Source organism: Gymnogyps californianus, chromosome 7, assembly GCF_018139145.2.
Source record: "Gymnogyps californianus isolate 813 chromosome 7, ASM1813914v2, whole genome shotgun sequence".
In the NCBI taxonomy this organism is placed as follows: domain Eukaryota; kingdom Metazoa; phylum Chordata; class Aves; order Accipitriformes; family Cathartidae; genus Gymnogyps; species Gymnogyps californianus.
Window position 1 is genome coordinate 11,507,544 of NC_059477.1, and position 19,773 is coordinate 11,527,316.

Consider the following 19,773-nt stretch of genomic DNA (forward strand, 5'->3'; position numbering starts at 1 on the left):
AGTGAAGCGGGGGGGGGGAGGGGAGGAAATGGCTCCGCATTGGGTAAAGCGGGCTGCGGGACGCGTGTGTAGTCCGATCCGCATGGTGCGTAGGGATGAGTGTGGAGAGCGCGCCGGGGCTTGGCGTAGCCGTGGTTGGTGAATAGCGTATCGGCGGCGACGGCAGGAGCTGGAGGAGGAGGAGGCGCCGCGGCGGTTTGGTACCGAGCGGAGAGGGAGATGCACACGGCACTCGAGTGAGGTAGCTATAAAACCCCATTTGTTTACATTCCCTCCCCCACAACCGGCCGGCGCTGCGGTGAGGGTGGCGGCCGGCCCCGGGCTGGCGGCGGGGGTGGGGGGGCGGGCAGGGGTTGCGGACGAGGAGAAGGAGCCGGTGACGATCGGCAATAACGGACACCACCTTCCCCGGGATGCGGAGCGGCATGTGGGGGACACGGCGGCGCGGCCGCCTCATCACGTGGCGGCGGCGAGACCCGTCGCCGGGCCTGGGGCTGCGCGGGTGGGCGAGGGAGGCCGGCGGGGGTCCGGGGGGCGGCGGTTGCGGGGGGGCCGTGCCCGGCCTCCCCCCTGAGGCAGCGGAGCACGAGGCGCCGCCGCCCTGGCGCATCCCCCCACCCCCTTTCTTCCTCCTCCTGCTCTTGAGTCGACCATGCGGCAGGTAAATCCTCCCCGCCCCCCTCTCCCTTAACGAGGGGACTGGGATGGCGGCCGGCGGCTACGGGGCTGTAACTGCCCTCGCCGTTTTGGGCGGAGAGAGAAAAGGGGGGGTGGGCGGCAGGATGCGGCGGTTGGTTGGGGGGCGGGGGGCGCCGCGGGCTCGAGCTGCGAGCGCGCGTGGCCGGCGCGGCGGGCGGCCTGGCCCGCTGCAAGGTGGGCTCTGTCCGGGGGGCTTCTGTCGCCTCGTGGGTCCGGTTCGCGTCTGCTCTTCCATTTCCCTCTCGCACCCTTCCTGTTTGGAGTGCGGTTTGGGAGTGCCCCATCCCCGCGGAGCCGGCTGTGCGCGGCCACGTGGAGGCCCCGAGTGTAGGCAGAAGGTGCTGTTCCTTCCCATTTCGCGCAGGGTGCTGCAAAGAAAGAACCGCATACGAAGGGTGTGCGGGAGGGGGTGAGCTTCGGTGGTGTGTCTGTGAAGGACACTCGTAGTTTTTTTGTCATACCTGTTCGGGGGCAGTAGGGTGATCGCAGATGATGAACAAGCCGCGCGATTAAATCTTCTTTGGCTTGAAGTTCCTAGTTAGCGTTAACAACTGCAGAAATAGCACTCAGGCTGTAACCTGCACATAACCTTAAACAAAGGTAAGAGAGGGTCAGGAGATTCTTTCACTGGCTGTAGTGTACCATACACAGAAATCATGAATGGAAGGAATTGATTTACTGTTCTCAACTATTTCTACTGTTTATGCTGCATCCTTTGGAAACATATACTTAACGTTGAAACTTTGGAATAAAATTACTCTTTAAAATCTTCAGTTATCTTTGTCTTTTTTGGGGGGCTTCTGTAGAAGTGTTCATACCTGCTAGCTCTTAAACTCTTGCCTCTGAGCAGGAGTTGCCTGAGTTAGAAATAATTCTGGTTTCTAGCACTCTAAACATTGTATGTCTTTAAATCAATCATCATTTTTTTTACTAAGATAGGATGTCATACAGTAATACTGAGGGAACCAGTGATACGTGAAGCCTGATGCAGCATTGAGAAATGCACACTGGAAGGCCTGGTTGGTTTTCAGAAATGTGGAAGCAATTGCCGTCTAGTTAACAAAAGTAATTCCTGGGGTGTTCCAACTAGTATGTTCTAGTGTCCCTTTGGGTAGTAGTAACTGATACAATGACATAAAAATAGAAAACTTATTTCTGTACAAAACAGGTATCCTACTAGGTTTTAAAAATTCTATCTTAACAGAGAACACACTTGGATTTTCCTTCACTTAAGCATGTGCTTTCCATTAGATGTGTAGGGGAATAGGTATTCTGTGTGGACTGGTGAGGCATACTACTGGACTCCGAAACAAGAACTGGACTTACTAATGGTTACTTCTTGGGCTAATACTCTGGTATGATAATGTAAGAAAATAATGTGGAAAAAGTTCTGTGGTTCCCAAGAATATTGAGACCAGCGTGACTATAGACATTCCTAACTAGATTTTTGTTCTAAAATAACTGTTAAAATAGAATTGGCGGTATTGTCCTGCAGCGCTTCTTTTTAAACTGCTTTCAACGCTTACATGCTATTGAGGAAAAAAGTATGCAGCCATGTAATCTATTTCTAAAAGAGAGTAAGGCCTGTATATAGACTGTGAATTTATTGTGTATGTTTTATGAGATTAATGGTAGCAGTTGCATATGGGGATGTGCATTAGTGTCCTTAGAAGGTGGATGTAGAAGGATCGTACACAATTGCCTGTCTGGAATAGGCAACATGAAAGGAGATTCTGCCTACATAAAAAAAAATTCTCCAAAACGTTGAGGTTTGTTTTAAGTAATATTCCTTGCTTTCATGTAGGTCTGTGCTTTCCAGGTTGGTTTAAATAAAAGCCATGTACTAAGTTTGGAGTATGTATCCAGTCAGTCATAAAATGTGCAATTACAGAAAAGTTGTAGTTTAAAATGGCGCAAATATGCTCACAGGCTTAGCTGTCTTAACGTTTGTTTGTCCCATTACAAAAAAACCAAATAATCTAGTGAAATTGGATCATCAGGTTAATTCAGGCATGTTCCAGAAAGTTAAGTTTACGTGAAAAAGCACAGATCCTGGTACTGACCTTCATCTACTACAGTGCTTGGAAATACTCCTTTTTAATTAGTGATCTCAAACGTAAGATTTATGTGATATTGTAACAGTATCCATCTTCTAGAGTTATATCGTGAAAAGTCAGCAGGAGAGCACTGAGTGCATGTGGTACTTAGGCCTTGCACGTTAATAAACCATTCCTTTTGAACATTCAATAGGAAGCCTTAGTAAGAGACATACTTTTTGTGTAGTTTGACTTACACAAATAAGATAAATGTATACACATGGAATAATGACTATATCCAACCTGGCATAGATTTCCTTTGTGGTCTTCACTAAGTAAGTCAAGCAACTGTAATTTAGATACTTCTATTCATAATACATTGTCTGCAAAGCAATGGCTGATTCAAGTAGGAAGAAACTTTACGTAGTGCCCAGATCACATGGACTTCAAGCTTGGGTGTATATAGTCCCAAAGGAAATATGTTTGGACTTGTTTGCTTTGGCTGTCCAGTTTTAATGTCGTTTGATCATGATTGTGCCTATTGTAATGACTGTTATTCCTCTCTGTCACAGTTTTTACAGAAGTGGAAGTTTATTTTGAACATATGATGGGCACTTGATAAATCAGTGATAAGATAAATCAAACTGGATTTGGAAACAGTTATGTGTTTTCATCGATGGAATTACTGAATTAAAATTACAGAAGCTACTTAAAAGCTAAGCTCCATGAAAGTTTTCCTGTAAGTTCAGATTTGGTCCTTCACTGTGGTGAAACTTAGTGGAAAGATCGTGGCATCTTTACAAGCTATTCTACAGAATCAGGGATGGACAGGCGTAACTGCGTGTGTCAACAATGAAAACGATACCAGAACAAGAAAACCTCATTCCATTTTCTTCACAGTTTGACTATCAACTGTCAGAACATTTGCTATTTTATAGCATGTTATTTTATAGCATGTTTTCAGAAGTGTTGAACGTATCCTGACTTTTTTCTTAACACATTTAAAAATGTCAGTAGAAGTTTCAAAGAAGGACAGCTTAATCACGGTTCTTCTGTTCCTTGTGTAGGTATGCTTTTCACAGAATTGAGTTTTAGGTGCAGGGAGAGTTCTGTGAATACTGAGAATTTATGCCTTTCGGGGAGCAATTTCTGTTCTAATGTGAAGAAAATCAGTATAGCTTCCTGTTTTTCTGTGGGAGTCCAACTTAATTTAGAGAGCAATTATTTAAAACAATTTTATCATACGAAAAGTATTCATCTTTGGGGGTGGGCAACTGTTATCTTAAATGAGAACTAGTAATTTTATCTTGCTGATAAAGACCTGAAGTAACACCTGATGCAGAAAGAATTTACATTGTTTTTAGGTCATTCTTAAATTGCAACTGAGATATTATTTGAAATACACCTCATAAAGTCTGGTAAGGAAATATGTACCAGTTAGGCAAAGCTAATAAAAACAAATTTTTTTTTAAGTTTCAAAAACCGATTGAAATGCTGGAAACCATGTCCTGCCTACATTGTAATCTCCTCAAGGAAAGGTATGCGCTGCATCAGTCCACCTATTCATAATATTTTATGTGCTATTGCATCAGTGCTATTTCTCCAGTTTTTTTGATGTAATAGAAAACTGAGCAGTAAAGAAATTAAAAAATAGTTGTTTGAAGTCACTTGTGTTTTGTTACCTCTTGTGATAATCCAAACCCTGTACAGGTTTTAATACCCAAAAAGCTGGAAGCCAGCATGAAAGACTGGGAAGATGATGGTTTCCTGATGTTGGTCTCAAAAGCTTATGAGAAGAAGGGATGTTGAAATTATATGTAGGGTGTTGTACCCATGCTGAGGGACACGGTTCATTACACTGGAAATGTTCTCATCTTCTAGTTATCACGTTGTGCTGCCTCATCGTCTCTCTTTACGTTTTCTGACTTCTTTGTTGCTGCAGAGGAGGAATGACTCAGCTGTTGTCTTTTCTCTCTCAGCTTTTGATGACCTAGGAGCTTCATTCTCATCTGGCTATCTCTTTTTCTAAAGCTTGCTGCTTTCCAAAGCAGTAGGATGAGAGTGAAGAAAATCTTCTGGTTTTACTAACGCACAATTAGACTGCTACTAAAATGGATGGACCTATTACAGAATTTATACTGCATTGTCTATTGGAGAGCCTGAATGTAGGTATATTTGTCTGTTTCTGCTGCTCTGTGAACAACATGAACAGAGTAAGAAATACTCCTGAACAGATCTTGAACATCAGCAAAATTAACCTAGCAAGCTGTGGATCAGTTTGCTTGTGTTTATTAGAAATTTTTGGCAGTGAAAATTAATGAAATTAATCTCCAGGTGTGTTTTTGGGGGGTTTTGTTTGGGTTTGGTTGTGGTTTTTGTTTTGAGTGTTTCTGTTTGTTTGGTTTTTTGAAGAGCAATCCTAAGAGAAATCTCATTTTCACTTGTGAGGAATATATCTGTAGTCTTATGATGAAGTTTGCTATAGAAACTTACCCCTCTTTTTCTTCTGTTTTGACAGTCACATCATCTCAGTATTAAAGTATCAAGTATGTACAAAATGTGGAATATTAATTAGAGAGGAGTTAGAGCTCTATAGCTTCTGAACTGTTAAGAGGTACAGAAAATTGTATTCTGTAAGCATTTGATTTGGTGCTTAAGTGACAAAGAGACTTACTTTTGAAGTCATTGATACTAGGTAGCTAAACTGATCTAGAAATGAGATAAAGTCTGCATAATACTGGAAGTTAATGAATAACTATGATCATGTCTGAAACTCATTAATCAAATGAAGTCCTGTAAAAGTATTCCTGTGGTTAGTCTTTTTGTAAGATAAAATGCATACGTGAGATAAAAAGCTCTTCAGATTAAGAATGTATGAAGTTTTATGCAAGATTGCAGGATTTGCATAAAATTATAAATATACTCAACAGAGACTTTGTGCAGTTTTGCTGCATGTAGGTTATAAAAGTTTTAGAAGTAGTTTCCAATCACAGTTCCTAGTAAAGACCACTTTAATAAAACATTATAGGTTCCAGATAGGTGCTGTCATTTGGTTTGTATATAAAGAGAGAGATCTCAAGATTACCTGACTTGTACCAGATTCATAAACTGATCTTTGTGCATTTTTATTACAGCTGTATTTTTATTACTGCAGTGTGATGATGATTAATGGACAAAAATAATACCTTGAATTCTGAAGGATAACTGTAAATGATAATTGATTTACAGCTGGTGATTGGATATCTGTAGTTCCCCTTTTAACCAAGCTAATTGCTGATGATAGCGTGCAGCCATACTTAGGTTGGAGTATCAAAGCAGAGCAAAGGAAAAATATATGTAATCTCCAAGGTAGTCTCCTCGAATAGGCATTACTCAATGTGATTCTCGATGTGGATTTTTGTTGAGTAATATTTATATCTTTGTTAATTGATTTGCATTTTAAGTAGGACTGAGTAGCACTGTATCCCAGGATGACTGGTTCTAAGGTTGTTCATGGTAGTAACCATATGTCATTTGTACAACTGAAAGCTGAGCTTAACTCACCTTGCAAAATAACTAATAATACCACAACTACGTGTTTCCTATAAGGGGGAATAGTGAGCAGGTATGCATCTAAGTCTGACTAAGTCTTGTTTTGACACTGTGGGCACTACTTCATACATATCATACACAGAGCAGTCCAGAAGAGCTTCTTTACTATCAAGTGGAATATCATATTCTGTGTTTTAACTGATGATTATATTACTTCTCAAGGCTCTATGCAATTTCTGTAATCCATTGCTGTAAAGAAAGACCTCTTTTCATCAGGACACCACTACCCTGATAAGTACTCTTACTCCGTGAAATGCAAACCATATCATTTAGGCCATATTTATTGGCTAGTTCTGTTTGAAGAACATAGAAGCACTTTATTCATTGCTGACCTCAATGCCTGTCTATAGAAGACAATATCTCAGCCTAAAAGTACAATTCTATATTGTACTAGCTTACATTAAAACTTAAGAAATATGCTAGCTGGCCGCAGTCCAAATAACGTGGTAGCCTTGCATTGCTACGTTTTTATGCTAAAAATAAAGTACTCTCATTTATTTGATGTCTGATATGATATGTAAACAGGATAGACTTTCCGTCATTCCTGTTCTGAACTGCATATTGAGGCAATTGTTTAGCAGAGGCATTGTATTATATTAACAGTGCTTGAATTGTCCAGTTGCTCTCAGACTTGTACCATATATTCAGTAAATAGACAGTAGTTGCAGCAGGATGTATACACAAAATTTAGCTTTTTATTGTAATATGCCCATAGCTAATTTCTTCATGCTTGTAATATATTCTAGACTTCTATTTTGTTTGCATGTTATCAAAGAAAAACAGCCTAAATTTCCTCCCATGCTAAAACTTACTTTTTACACAGTTACTGTCTTTGTGCTACAGGTAAGAGATTGAGTTTTGTAAAGTGTGTAGTCTAAATTTATGCATCTGCACCTTGCAGGGTAAGGTACAGAGTCCCAGCTGAATTTCATTTTTAGTGGCTCTGGGCAAAAATTCTCATGCTGGCTTTTGCTAACTATATATGTTCAACAGTACGGAGAGGAATGTGAGGGTTTTATGCTGACTCTTAAAAGAATGGATTAAGATGAGATGCTTTAATAAGAATGCAGCAATTATAGCAAATTATTATTACTTCTGTTTTCTTTGTATCAAACTTTGTGGTTGAAATTAATTGCAGTAAACAGTTATGCTAGGCGTTGTAAAAATACTTTCACTGTCTTTGAAGACGATACTTTGTCTTGTATTCCCCATAGAAACTGCTGTTTTGTCAGTGCTAAGTGGCTGCATTTGTCTAATGAAAGAGTGTATTATTATGGTACTTTTTAGCTTTTGATGCATAGGAGCACCTCTCATAGTTTAATTGCAGTATAGTTTAAGCCAAGAACCCCTTAAAAATGTATGGATTTAATCTTTTAATGGGTTTTTTGTTAATTGAACTATGGACAAAATCAAAATAAGTGTTTTGGAATAAGACAACATACTGTTGTTGAGTTCTTAAAATAGTAATAAAATTGAAAAAGGCAAATTGTCACTTCTTTAGGGAAAATGCTGAGAGTTTCTACAAATAAATTCATTTACTGGAATTTTCTCTCTTACTGTAGCTTAGTTGTTAACAATGAATTGAGAATGTGGACATGAAAAGTGAGGGATTAATTACATTTTATAAACAAAATATTCTCGAAGTGAAACATTGAGAGGAATACATTGTTCTTCAAATAAAAGGAATTTATTTAAACTATGAAAAAATAAATTTTTTGCTGAATTTTTGCCCATATCTTATCAAATATGTCATGCAGTAGTTCCAAGCAGTGATTGAATAATAGTGAGATGCTGAAATGATACCTCATGTGCTCTGCTGTCTTCTATTCTGTACATGCAGTTATGGTTTGCTTTGGGTTTACTTTTCTTGACAATAAGCAAAGCGAAATCCTTAACATTTCTACCTCACAGTCCTGTTACCAGTAATATACTGTTTAAACATTACATTTACATTATAAAAGTTAAAGCTGAATACTAGAAAGTACATGTAGTTTAATCAGAAATTTATAAATAGTGAACTATAAATAGTTGTTATGCTTTGCTTTGAGGATACAGTTATGTTGTCCAAAGATAAAATACATTGTTAGCCTTGCCAAATGTCTAAAAAAAGGTATTTCAACCTGTATTATTCAGGCATCAGGTTATGAGATTTCCCCCTATATTGAAAACTTCTCTGATCAGGGACTGTGGTATAGCATTAGCTAGGTATGGATGCCAAATATAGGTTTCAGTGCCAAATAGCCAACCTATTTATTAAAAGTATTTCAACTTCTTAACCTGGCAATGAGGTGGCCTGCTAGGAGATAGCATGTTATTCTAGTGACTAGATATCATAAAAACTTAAATGACTATGAAGAGGATCAGAGGATTCACAAGAAACTGTTGTGCATCTAGGAAGAAGTAAAGCCTCAGACTGTTAACAGCACACAAATGTTTAGGTATCTTCAGCTGTGGTTAACTGGAATCAAAAGTTTGTTCTCAGGATTAAACTCTTATACTGTTTATGTTTAATGAGATTTTAAACTGAGCTATTTTAGATGTTAAAAAATAAGTTTGGAGGTATAGATGGACTGTAACTGTCTTGATTCTTAACTGCTTCTTCCAGTAGATTTTAATTTTGCTGATGTGTATCAGTTTGATAGATTTCTGTCAGTTTACCCTGATGGTTTAAGCCATCTTCTACCACAAGTCTGTTTTGTAGTCTGTTAATTAGTTAAACATGCAATTTGAAATACAGTAGTTTTAATCGACTTGATTTTGTAGAAAAGATGTGCAACCCTGATCACATAATGCATTTACTTTGCATAGCTTTAATATGATCACAGTCAAGTATTTTGTAATATGACTATGATGCGCTCAGCAGACTCTGGAAGGGTGTGGTGTACTGTCAATTACAGTACCAAAAGGAGAGGGAAGGAGCGATGGTAGTTTTAACAGAAAATGTTGACTCCACTATCCATGGAATAATAAAGTGTTTGTTACAGAAACTCATGTTTACATTCTGTGAATCTTAAATATTTTTGAAGTTGAAAGTGTGAAATAATGGTCACAACTAACTGTTGACCCTTTGATTTTAGACATAGAGTCCAGTTCTCATTTGGTTTCAGCTATCAGTGGCAAAGAGCATAAAACATCTTTCTCAGAGAAATTTGATAACCCATAATTTCAGTGGTAGGCTGCCAAACCATTTCTGTTCGTCAAAAAGAGAAAAACTACAAATATTTTATATCACCCTTCGTGGAATGTGCCTCTTCATTAGTCAGGATGGTCTTGTTCTTCCAAAATACTGGATTTGTTTTGAGGTACTGATCACTTGTGTTAAAGGTTAGAGACAGCAAGTAGCCGCCTCTTTTTTTTTTTTTTTTTAAACTGTTCTTGTACCATAGTATGACAGTAGAAAAAGTGTTCTTTCTTTACAGAAATGGGTTATAGAAATTACATAGAGCCTTGAGAAGTAATAGAATCATGTAAAACGAAGAAAGCCCCAATAGCAAGGGAAAACAATAATCAATGAAGATGAAAGATGTCAGTGATCCAAGGAGTGACATAGGAAACATTAATGTCCTAGTGATCCCACTGAGAAGGACGGTGATCACAATAGTATTCAACCAAATCAGCAGTTAGTCCGGAAAATCCTTATAGTTAAACTCATAATGAAAGGAAGAAGACATGGTGACGCTCAAGGAAAATGATAGGGGAGCATCCATATTTCAGGAGAGGTACTAGAAGAAGAATGTACCAAATTATAGTTACTGTAAAAGCGAGGAACTGATATTAGATCAAATTACAATGCTACGCAACATAGTCTAGGTTAGATATATCTAATTGTAATGTAGTTTTAGAAAAACTGGTAACGCAGCCTCACTTTCCGTAGTATCTGTCCTTGCTTGTCTGTGTTGCCATTAGAATGTACCTCCACTTGCAAGGTGATGGACACAGGGAAGTACATATACATAATGGTATTTTTAAGATTTCCATTTTAGCCCATCAGTATTTTTAATTTGATTGGCTAAGAAGACATCTCTGCTTGCATTTTTAGATTAAGGCTCTAAGGATAGTGCTTCTTTTCCCCTTTTCTGTCTCTAATCTTGCAGTAAGAGTAATATTGAGTATTAAATACTACATTTTCATTCATTCACCTCTAAGTTGTGTCCCTTCAAAGTTGCTTTAATACCTTGTTAAGAAAGGTTAGTAGTTCATGGTGAGTGATTTTTTTAAGCCAATCAGTATTTGTATCAGTTTGAATGGTTGCCTTGATCATCACACAGACCTGTAATGGGTAGCCATGTAGATCTTTAACAATAATCTTGGCTAAAATAAATGAGAGCTAGGCAGTGTCATGACATCTGTTGAGGTCTTACTTGGACTGTGATGGAAATTACACGTTTTGGTTCAGCTGGGCATTTTCTTGGCGGATCTACCTGTTGAAATATGTACGACTATTTTATGTCGCGCATCAGACTGGTTAAGTGTTACTTCTGAATCTGCCGAGATGTCTTTATGAACACTTTGTCTCCCACAATTATTGAACAAAGACAGCTTTGGGAGCCCACTAACTCAAGATATGAGTGGTTCCAGTAGCTCCCAAATTTCCGTTACACCCATAGGAAAAGAAGGCTGTGTTCTTGCCTAAGAGTAGTAGTTCTGTTGGTTTGTACTCTGACAGAATGAATTTGCTGTGAAGAATTTGAGTGGCATGTTGACAGAGGGCCTTATAAAACTCTGTGACGGTGGTTCATTAGTTAAATCTCCTATTTAAAAATACAGATTTGAATCAATGGTATATGTTGTCAAGTAAAAAATTTGCGACCTCTAAATTCTACAAAATGGACTTTAATAATCATAATCTGCCAGGCACTAATTTGGCATAGCACATGTAAAAGAAACATGCCTTAGTCTCATTTTTCAATGGACTCTTATACTTGATAGGTTTTGTAATTTTTTTTTTTAAAGAGAGAGAAGTTATCGACTTAGTAGTAAACATGCATAATTCCTTTTTGTATTGTAGCTGTGGTAGAGGGTTTTTTATTGTAATAGTGTAGGAATTAAACACATATCAAAGACATGCCTTTAATGCCTTTTATCATACTGCAAGTATTTTAACATAGCACAAGGATGAAATAGGTATAGTGGTTTAAGTTATAGGAAGAATAAAAATACTGCAACTGGTTTTAACACTTTATTATATTCTGTGTTGAAGGGAAAGTTGGAGAAATTTTTCTCAAATGGTTTTCAATAGGAAATTTGTCCACTGCTGTTTTTTCAATGTTATTTGAGTACATTTTGAGGTGACCAGTTGTTTTATTGGTGCTATAGCCAAAATACTCTGTTAGGCTGCAGATCAACCAAATCTGTAAGCTGATGCTGCCACGAAAAGCAAGGTTGCTCTTTTTTGTGTGGACTATGGTGTTTGTGCAGCTGCACAGTGAACCAGATAGGAAAAGTAATCTGTCTTGAAAATAATCTTTTTTTTCTTTTTCTAGGCTATTTTTCAGCAGAATCTAGTTGTACAGCTGCACAGTGAACAGATCAGCAAACAAATGTGCTAGTATACAAAAACGGTTTTGTGGGAATGGGAATGAATGAATGAATCAGTAGGGGAGGGCAGGACCACTGTTTTAAGTGCAACACCATCTTAAAATATTTGTTGAACTTCAGCCTTAGTTCTAACAAAAACATTTTCTTACTTTCAATAGAAAAATAAAATATTAAAATGCAGGCGTAACTGGTTCATCTTTTCAAGTATTTCATTCTTACAAGCACTGGTATCTTAATAGGACCTAATTGAACAGTAGAATATTGGCACAAAATCAAACTAGCTCTGTTATGAATTTTGTGCATTAATAGATGTTTTATGGACTGCACACAGTTTATGTATGAAAGACTGAAGATTAATTCTTGGTAAGCAGAACTAATACTTATAGAACTTCCAACTGTTTTGATGTTTTTATATTCTTTTGAGCTCTGAGAAGGATCCTGTACTCAGCAATTTCTTACAAATAACTGTCCTTTTGAAGAAGGCTGTGCAGGTTTTTTTCTGTTCAAAATAAAATAAATACCCCTTTCTGGATAACTGAGCTAGTAGATTGCTACCGTATTAGTTTAGGATAATTTTCTGGTATGTTTGGGATTTGGCATTTCAAATACTTCATATTTCAGATTTCTAAAAACTTTTCATGGTGTGTTCAGTTATGCATAAGTGCTTTCTGTACTATTTAAGTCTTATCTGGTATTAACTTAGCAAATATGGCTTGGATCAATTACTTAATGGTCTGTTCTTACAAAGTGCCCCTCCTACTGGGCTGTAGATTTTCAAATGAATGAGTTTTACTTAAATCCACAAACCTGTTTCACTGGAATTGACGAGGGAAGAAAATACAGGAGATGGGTGAGAACTAAAGTTAGAAATTGTTAATTGTAACTTTTTAGATCTGTAGCATGTTTTCCTATTTGTATATCCAGAAGCTAATGTCAGCTTAAGACTGATAAAACAAAAAGAGATTATTATTTAATTAAATGCTTTTATGGCTTTCTTAAAGTGTCTTTCAGTAACAGCAATATATTAATTTCACATTAATAATTTCTTAAAAATAATTTATCTTTAAAATGTGTGCTAGATTAATAGGACTTTATATTCTGGCATTTGTTAAAAACTTGAAATTTAGGAAATAGTAGGTTCATTTGGATTTTCAGATTCCAGCTTTTTTTTGAACTGAGTATTAGTGTGAAATATTGCACAGTTGCTGGAGTGGAAGTGGTGGGGAGCTGCAGGCATCTCTCCTGCATGTACATTGGAGTAAATACCTGCAATATAAGAAAGAATTTACATTTTCAGGAATTGTAAGAAAAACTGTCTTTATGTAGTCAGTAGCTTTATTTCAAGAAATATTTATCTTCTCTCAACCAAAAATGCCATTTCTCATAGAGCTGTTACTCTGAGCAGTTCTTAATAGAAATGAATGACATGAGTGCTTAACTCTTCAGTGCTGAACAGAGAGAATATCTTAGTTTGATAAGAATATTGCTTTGTCTTTATTTTTAACACCTTTTGTATTTCTCGGTTCTCTCTTAGCTGAAGCATGTGTTTGATGTTTTTGTTTGGTGTGAAACTTCTGGTTGCCCATGAAGTCTTGCTAAGGCACTTTACTCATTGTGGCATTCAAGCTGAGTAACTACTTAGTAGTCAAAGATATTTTTCAAAGATCTCTTCTGCAGATAGGAAAAAAAGGGCAGAATGTTTTTCAGAGAAAGCAAGGAAAGTAAGTTGAACAAAAAAGGAGAGAAACTAAAATAACTTGGGAAGGAGCATGGGAAGGGGAGAAATCCAGTGCATTTATGTTACAAATATTTCAGGTTATTAAATAGGGAGCAGGCAGGAAAAAGGCTGGGAGGAAGAAAGTTGGGCACTTAAAATATTCTGGTCAGCATTGTACGCTAAAAAAATGCTGTAGTATGTGGGTTGCAAACACGAAAATTATAGATGTGACTTTCAGTTGTGTTTGAATTTTGTATGACCACATTATTTGAATCGAAGTTTGTTGTTTTAAGTAAAGCCTAACTATCGAACTAGTTCTCTATTTTCAATGAAGCAGTTGGTGATAAATAAACAAAAACGTCCCCCAAAATCATGTTCATATTCCAGGCTTTAAATAAAGTCTTCTCAAAAATACAGTGCTATAAAAGAACAGTTGAAATAGTAGGCACTGTGGAGAAGTTTCAGGAATCCAAGGGAAATTGAATGAAAAAGGCTGCCAAAAAAATACCAGCTTTCATCAGAGGTGTGTTTAGTTTAATAGGTGAAGCACCATAGGCAGACAATTGTTTAGCATAGAGATATTGTGAGTTTTCCATACAGAAAAGATAACTCTTTGCTGATGTACTGCTCGGATACTTGGACCTCAAGCCTCTGTTTTAAAAACCTTGTATATGGATATGCAATCAGTACTGCATTTAGTATGAATGATTTGCTTGTGTTGATGAATGAGGAGGGGAGGGAATGCATTTGGCAGCACTGTGTGCAATTTCTGAAATTTCAGTTGGTGTGGCGGAACTATTTATCTTACCCACTGCAAATTTACATGTTTGCTCTAACTTTGCAGCTTGATGTAGGGTGGGATTGTCCCACTGCCTGAGTGCATCCTGAAAGACTTGTCTTGTTCTTGTTTGCAGTTCAACGAAATGTAGTAGGTGCAGTTATTTCCAGCTCTGGCCTACGGGTGCTGTAGTTTCTTACCCAACACGTAGCTAGGAGATGTTTTCCCTCGTGTCTCCCCCTATTGGGTGCCTGACCATCACTGAGCTATGGAGGGAAGGAGGGGAGGCAGCAGGGAATCAAATGAGTGAATAAAATAAGGCAAAGGCTGACAGCAATAATAGGCAGAATCTTTTTCAACTTTGGTGTAGCCTTGTCCTCAGGCTGCCCTTCCATATTCTTTTGAAGGGATTTGAGAGTCTTAATGTTCTTATACTGAGATCAGCTATATACTGTTCTGTGCCACTGAAATGTATAGAATTTGGACTTCAGCTTTCTGGTATTTTACACGTGAATACTGCCTGACAGGTTAAAGATGACAGCTATTTATAATTGCCTAGAGAATAATGAAGTTTGTTTAAAAAGAAACAAATAAATAATCAACTCTTTGGTTGAGACTTTTTATAATGGGTATGTTTGGTTTGTAAGCATCTTTGTTCTGTAACAAGAATTACAATAGAAGATACAAAAAATTATATAATAGGTTAAAAATATTGTGCTAGTGTTATCACTGTTTTAATTGAAAATAGTGAGACATCTAATTGATTTTGAAATTGGTCTGCTAGTGCTCAGCTCTTGTATTTCAGCAATGAATCATGATCGTCATAGGTTACAAACAATTTTAACCATTAGGGCATGGAGAAAAGGTACCATTCAAAGCTAAACACCACAATTAGGGATGCATGACTAAAGTTTCAAAGTAATGTATTAGTAGTATTGTATGAGACAGTCACATGAGAAAGATCATGAGGCTGTGAAAAGGATTATGATCATGCTTTAGTCATGAATTTCCTGGTAGAGATGCTTTAGTCTGCATCGTGCTTGTTTAAATGAGAATTATTTGACTTTGCTTGTTCTGGTTATATTACCATTATGTGGCAAAGGGGGAGAAAAGGTGTCTTACCTACAAAAGTAGTATCCTTTGAGTAACTGATTTTTACTTAAACTTGAGATGCTGTTTGCAGTACTGAGAAACTGAAATGTAAAAGATACTGAACAATTTGCTAGAGCATTACAGTATACTGCATGTACTTACCTGCTGCTGCTGTCTTCTTTGCAAGCATATGTAGGTTCATCTTTCTCCCAGGGCTTTCATTTGTCTTGCATGTACCTTAACTGCTTATTCCAGATCCTGAACCTGCTCTTCACATTAAGTAACATTCAACATTGTAAATCCTCAGTTGATGAAAATCAGCATATTCCTATAGAAATGTGGAGCTCTGCTGATCTGTCACCAGCCATACTCCTGATCTAGTACCTTTACTTACTGCCAGAATGTTTCTGCTTCCTGGGATGATGTCAGTCACAGAGCCCAGGTTCTCAGCCTGTGTGAGAAAAGAATATATGCTCTTATTTAAAGGTTATGGAATGAGTTTCCAGACAATCATACAATCTGAGGGCTGACTCAGTCCAGTGACTCTTGGATAAAGATTTGCAACCTGTTTCTTTCTGCTCCACCAGTAACAACTCTATACTTACCTGTTTCTTCAAAGGAGAATGGAAAAAGCTTCTGGAAGGTGCTTTGAGATGCTTTTAATGTTTCTACACTAATCCCAGTGATGTATTTATAAGAACATTAAAGATGCCTTAAATAGAGTCTGTGAGTGAAAAAGACTATATGAAAATAATATCTCAGTACATTTTGGGGATGAACTCATCATACTGAATTACTTGAAAAAGTTTGTCACAGCCCTTAAATCAGTAACTGGAATGTAGGTGATTGAACTGGATACAAACTGCGGTCGTTCCAGACTGATAATTGAACAGTTGTTTATAAAAATAAAACAGTAGGATACAATTATTACCCATTGACCTATCTGACGTCTCTGGAATCAGTTTTGATGCAGATGCCTCCATTTGATGGATAATTCTTCTGATCTTACATTTGTAACTGGGTCAGTATTGCAAAAGAGAGTTCTGCTTTTTTTTTAATCTTGCAAGCGTTTGAAGCTCCAGTGAAAAGTGAATTTTCATCATTTGTATTTGTAAAGGTTAACAGGAAAAACTTTTTCCCCAGTCTTCTGTGTTAATTCATTTATTTGTTATATAAAGTCATTAAAAGGTAGCCCTGTCCTTTTTTGAATCATTCCTTTTCTCTGTCAACCTGTTGCAAGTATAGGAGCTTCCAAGGGATTTTTTTTTTTTTTTTTTTTTTTTTTTTTAATTTTTGGTGCAATAATGTGGTTGCAAGTGCTTAAGCGCAAAACATCCAGCTAATATTTTAGGAAATTAAAATGGACTTTAAATGTTTGTGGTTTGCTGCAAAGCACTTTCCTGACCAATTTCACAAAGCGTGTTTTAGTTAGCAGCTGGGGTGGGCTTGAGAACGACAACTAAATTTACCATTTCTTGTCTGAAAGTCAGTAGCATTTTAGGATGGGTTGACCAGGTCACTTGCATCTTTGTGAATCACAGCTCTAGTCAAGGTATGCATAAGGAACTAAAACTGCTTTCAGTGTAAACAGAGATGAAAGCATACTTGACCTGTTCTCCTGTTACTTTACATCCTTGCATTTGCTGCAGTGTTTTGGTAGCATCTGAGTATACAGAAAGCGGGGTGGATGGAGCTCTGTCCTTATCCTTTCTCTCAGCTCTCATTTCCTTCTCAGTCATATTCTAAATTTAACTAGTTATGTGTAGTTGAAGTTGGTTAATGACAACTTATTTTTAAATCACTAATTACCAATCAAAATAGAGAATTGTGCAGTGTGTGTGTTTAGTGGAGATGCTTTAGCAGCACATAAGAGAGCAAATGATGTGTGGGTTTTCAACTGTATTATATGCCTGTCATCCCCATAAATAAGAAAATACAGTGGTGTTGTTTTTAAATCATTTTTATTCTTTTGTAACTTGTGTTTCAACAAGATTTTCAGTATTATAGGTTATCATAAGCATAGAAGCCTCTGAAAATACACACAAAAAATGTTCTGACTGACTGTAAATGCTGATCTTTTTCTTGTAACTGCCTCCTGTAAGTATGGTATGTAAGACTGCATCTCTAAAATACACAGAGCCTATCTTACTGTTGGATAAGAAAAGTACATTAATACAATTTCTGCAGTAAAAATACTGCAATTGTTATTCTGATAACGCCAATATCTAAAAAGACTTGTGAGTCATTCAACTGGTACAAGTAAGTACCAGACTGGTACTCATGTAGTACAAATGTTGAGATTGCTTTTACACCTAAGTGCTTCCCCTTGTGTTTCTTGTAGGAAACAGAGATGAAGGTACACATGCACACAAAATTTTGCATCATTTGTTTGCTGACATTTATCTTTCATCAGTGCAATCATTGCCATGAAGATGGACATGACCATGGTCCTGAAGAGCAACGTGTACACTACCATAATGACTATCAGATCTCAAATGCATCCTACTTCCAGAATGGAGGAACAGAATCTATGCCGAGTAAATTTTCAACATTGGAAGCTGAAAATGAACAAAAATACTACATTGAAAAGATTTTTGATCGTTATGGGGAAAATGGAAGATTATCTTTTTTTGGCCTGGAAAAACTGTTAATAAGCCTTGGTTTAGGAGAGGTAAAAGTAGTGATGATAAATCACGATGATATTGGCCATGATCATGTTTCTCACTTATATGCTTTAGAAGTACAGGAAGGAAAGCATTCTCACTCTCATAACCATCCTCATAGCCACTCAGATTCAGAAAACCAAACCATGACTGGTATGTCTGCAAAGAGAAATCGTAAATGTGACCCTGAGAGAGACGCAGTAGTGCCATCAGTAAAAGATGATGGCAAACATATTCATGACCAGAGTCGCCATCGCCATCATCACCACCCTCGTCTACATCGTCATGACCACAATGGTACACATCATTCTCATAATGATTCAGTTAGTCATAGTGAACATGGAGAACAGAACCATGAACCTTCAACAGAGACAAACACAACTCAGGATCAGCCAGAAAGAAAACAACGGAAACAGAAGAAGAAACAAAAGAAGATCAGTGAGACTTCAGGAGATGCTACACGGGATTATGCCCCAGATCATGATCCAGGTGATCAGAATGAGCACAATCGTGTTCATAAACATGATCATGTACATGATGCATCTCACTTGCATGTACACCATCATGAACACAGTAGTGATCGTTCTACTAGTCATGGACATCAAGATTCCAGTTTAGGTAATGAGGATGGACACCACCATACCAGCAAGCGAGAGGCACCTCATAAGCAGATTAGTGTAAGAAAACATGCTCTTTTTTCAATGCGTAGTCATAAGGATCATAATGAAGATGAACGTGATCGTGAAGAGGTGAGTGTGAAATGGAGAACCAGTAAGTTGACTTTCACTGTTGTTACATAATTATTGAAGGTGCATACCCACAAATAATGCAGAACCACATTTGCAACCGTTGCATAATACAGGTAGCAGAGTGAAAATGCTAGAGGCCGCTGCCACAATTTTGAGTTTACTTTATGGGTTTTCATTTCCGTCTGCCCATCACCCATCTTTTCTCAGAGATCTATCTTCTTGCCTATTTATCTGTATAAAGGAGATCCTTAAAGCTTTCTGAGATACCCTGCGTACAGGTGCAGTTTTTTCCCTTCCCAATATTCATGAATACTTCCCCCCCACACACACACCTTTTTTGGACTTCTTTCTGAATCTAAGGTCATTAACATTTTTGGAAACTGCACAGAGACTCTTTCCGAAAAGAAACACCTGCATCTTTTCAACATGCTTCTAATTTCTTTGTCCCTAAGAGATTGTGAAGCAATGTAGATATAGCTTCTGTAGCACGGTGCTTGGTGTAAGCTCTTCCATTTCTCCCCTCAGCATCTATTATTTCTGCCAGGACCATAAATAGGCTTTCCCTTCCCCCTTACAGTTAACTGCAGAAGCAGGACATTTTGATATCATGGTTTTAAAATAGAAGTCAGGATTGGAAAGGATGGAGTGAGTGCCGAGTTTGAGGTTTTAAACTGAATTAAAAAGTGAAACTCCAAACACAGAAGGTTGGTAGGTAAAGAGAAGTGTTAGAAAACCTATTTTGGATTTATGTTCTTCCACTCCTTTCCTCTTGCTCTTTCTTCATTGCTTGTACTGTGTAATGGTAAAGAATATGGAAACTCATTTCCATTGACATTTATCAAAAAATATATAGGTGTTTGGAGACTGAGTTTGTAGTGCAGATATTTTTACTGTTTCTTTCCCCTCATAA

General features: G+C 37.7%; 1 protein-coding gene across 2 annotated transcripts in view; it reads left to right on the forward strand.

The window, feature by feature from the left end:
- The window catches only part of SLC39A10 (solute carrier family 39 member 10), a 56,448-nt gene that overhangs the window by 13,037 nt on the left and 23,638 nt on the right, over positions 1–19,773 (forward strand). Inside the window, exons 1-2 of one of the 2 annotated variants that reach the window (XM_050900468.1) lie at positions 188–241; positions 17,793–18,863. In XM_050900468.1, coding sequence (XP_050756425.1) covers positions 17,802–18,863 — 1,062 coding nt within the window. In that variant the 5' untranslated portion in view covers positions 188–241; positions 17,793–17,801. Of the gene's footprint in view, positions 1–187; positions 242–17,792; positions 18,864–19,773 lie in introns of those variants that run through there. The other variant, XM_050900469.1, reaches the window with a different exon arrangement.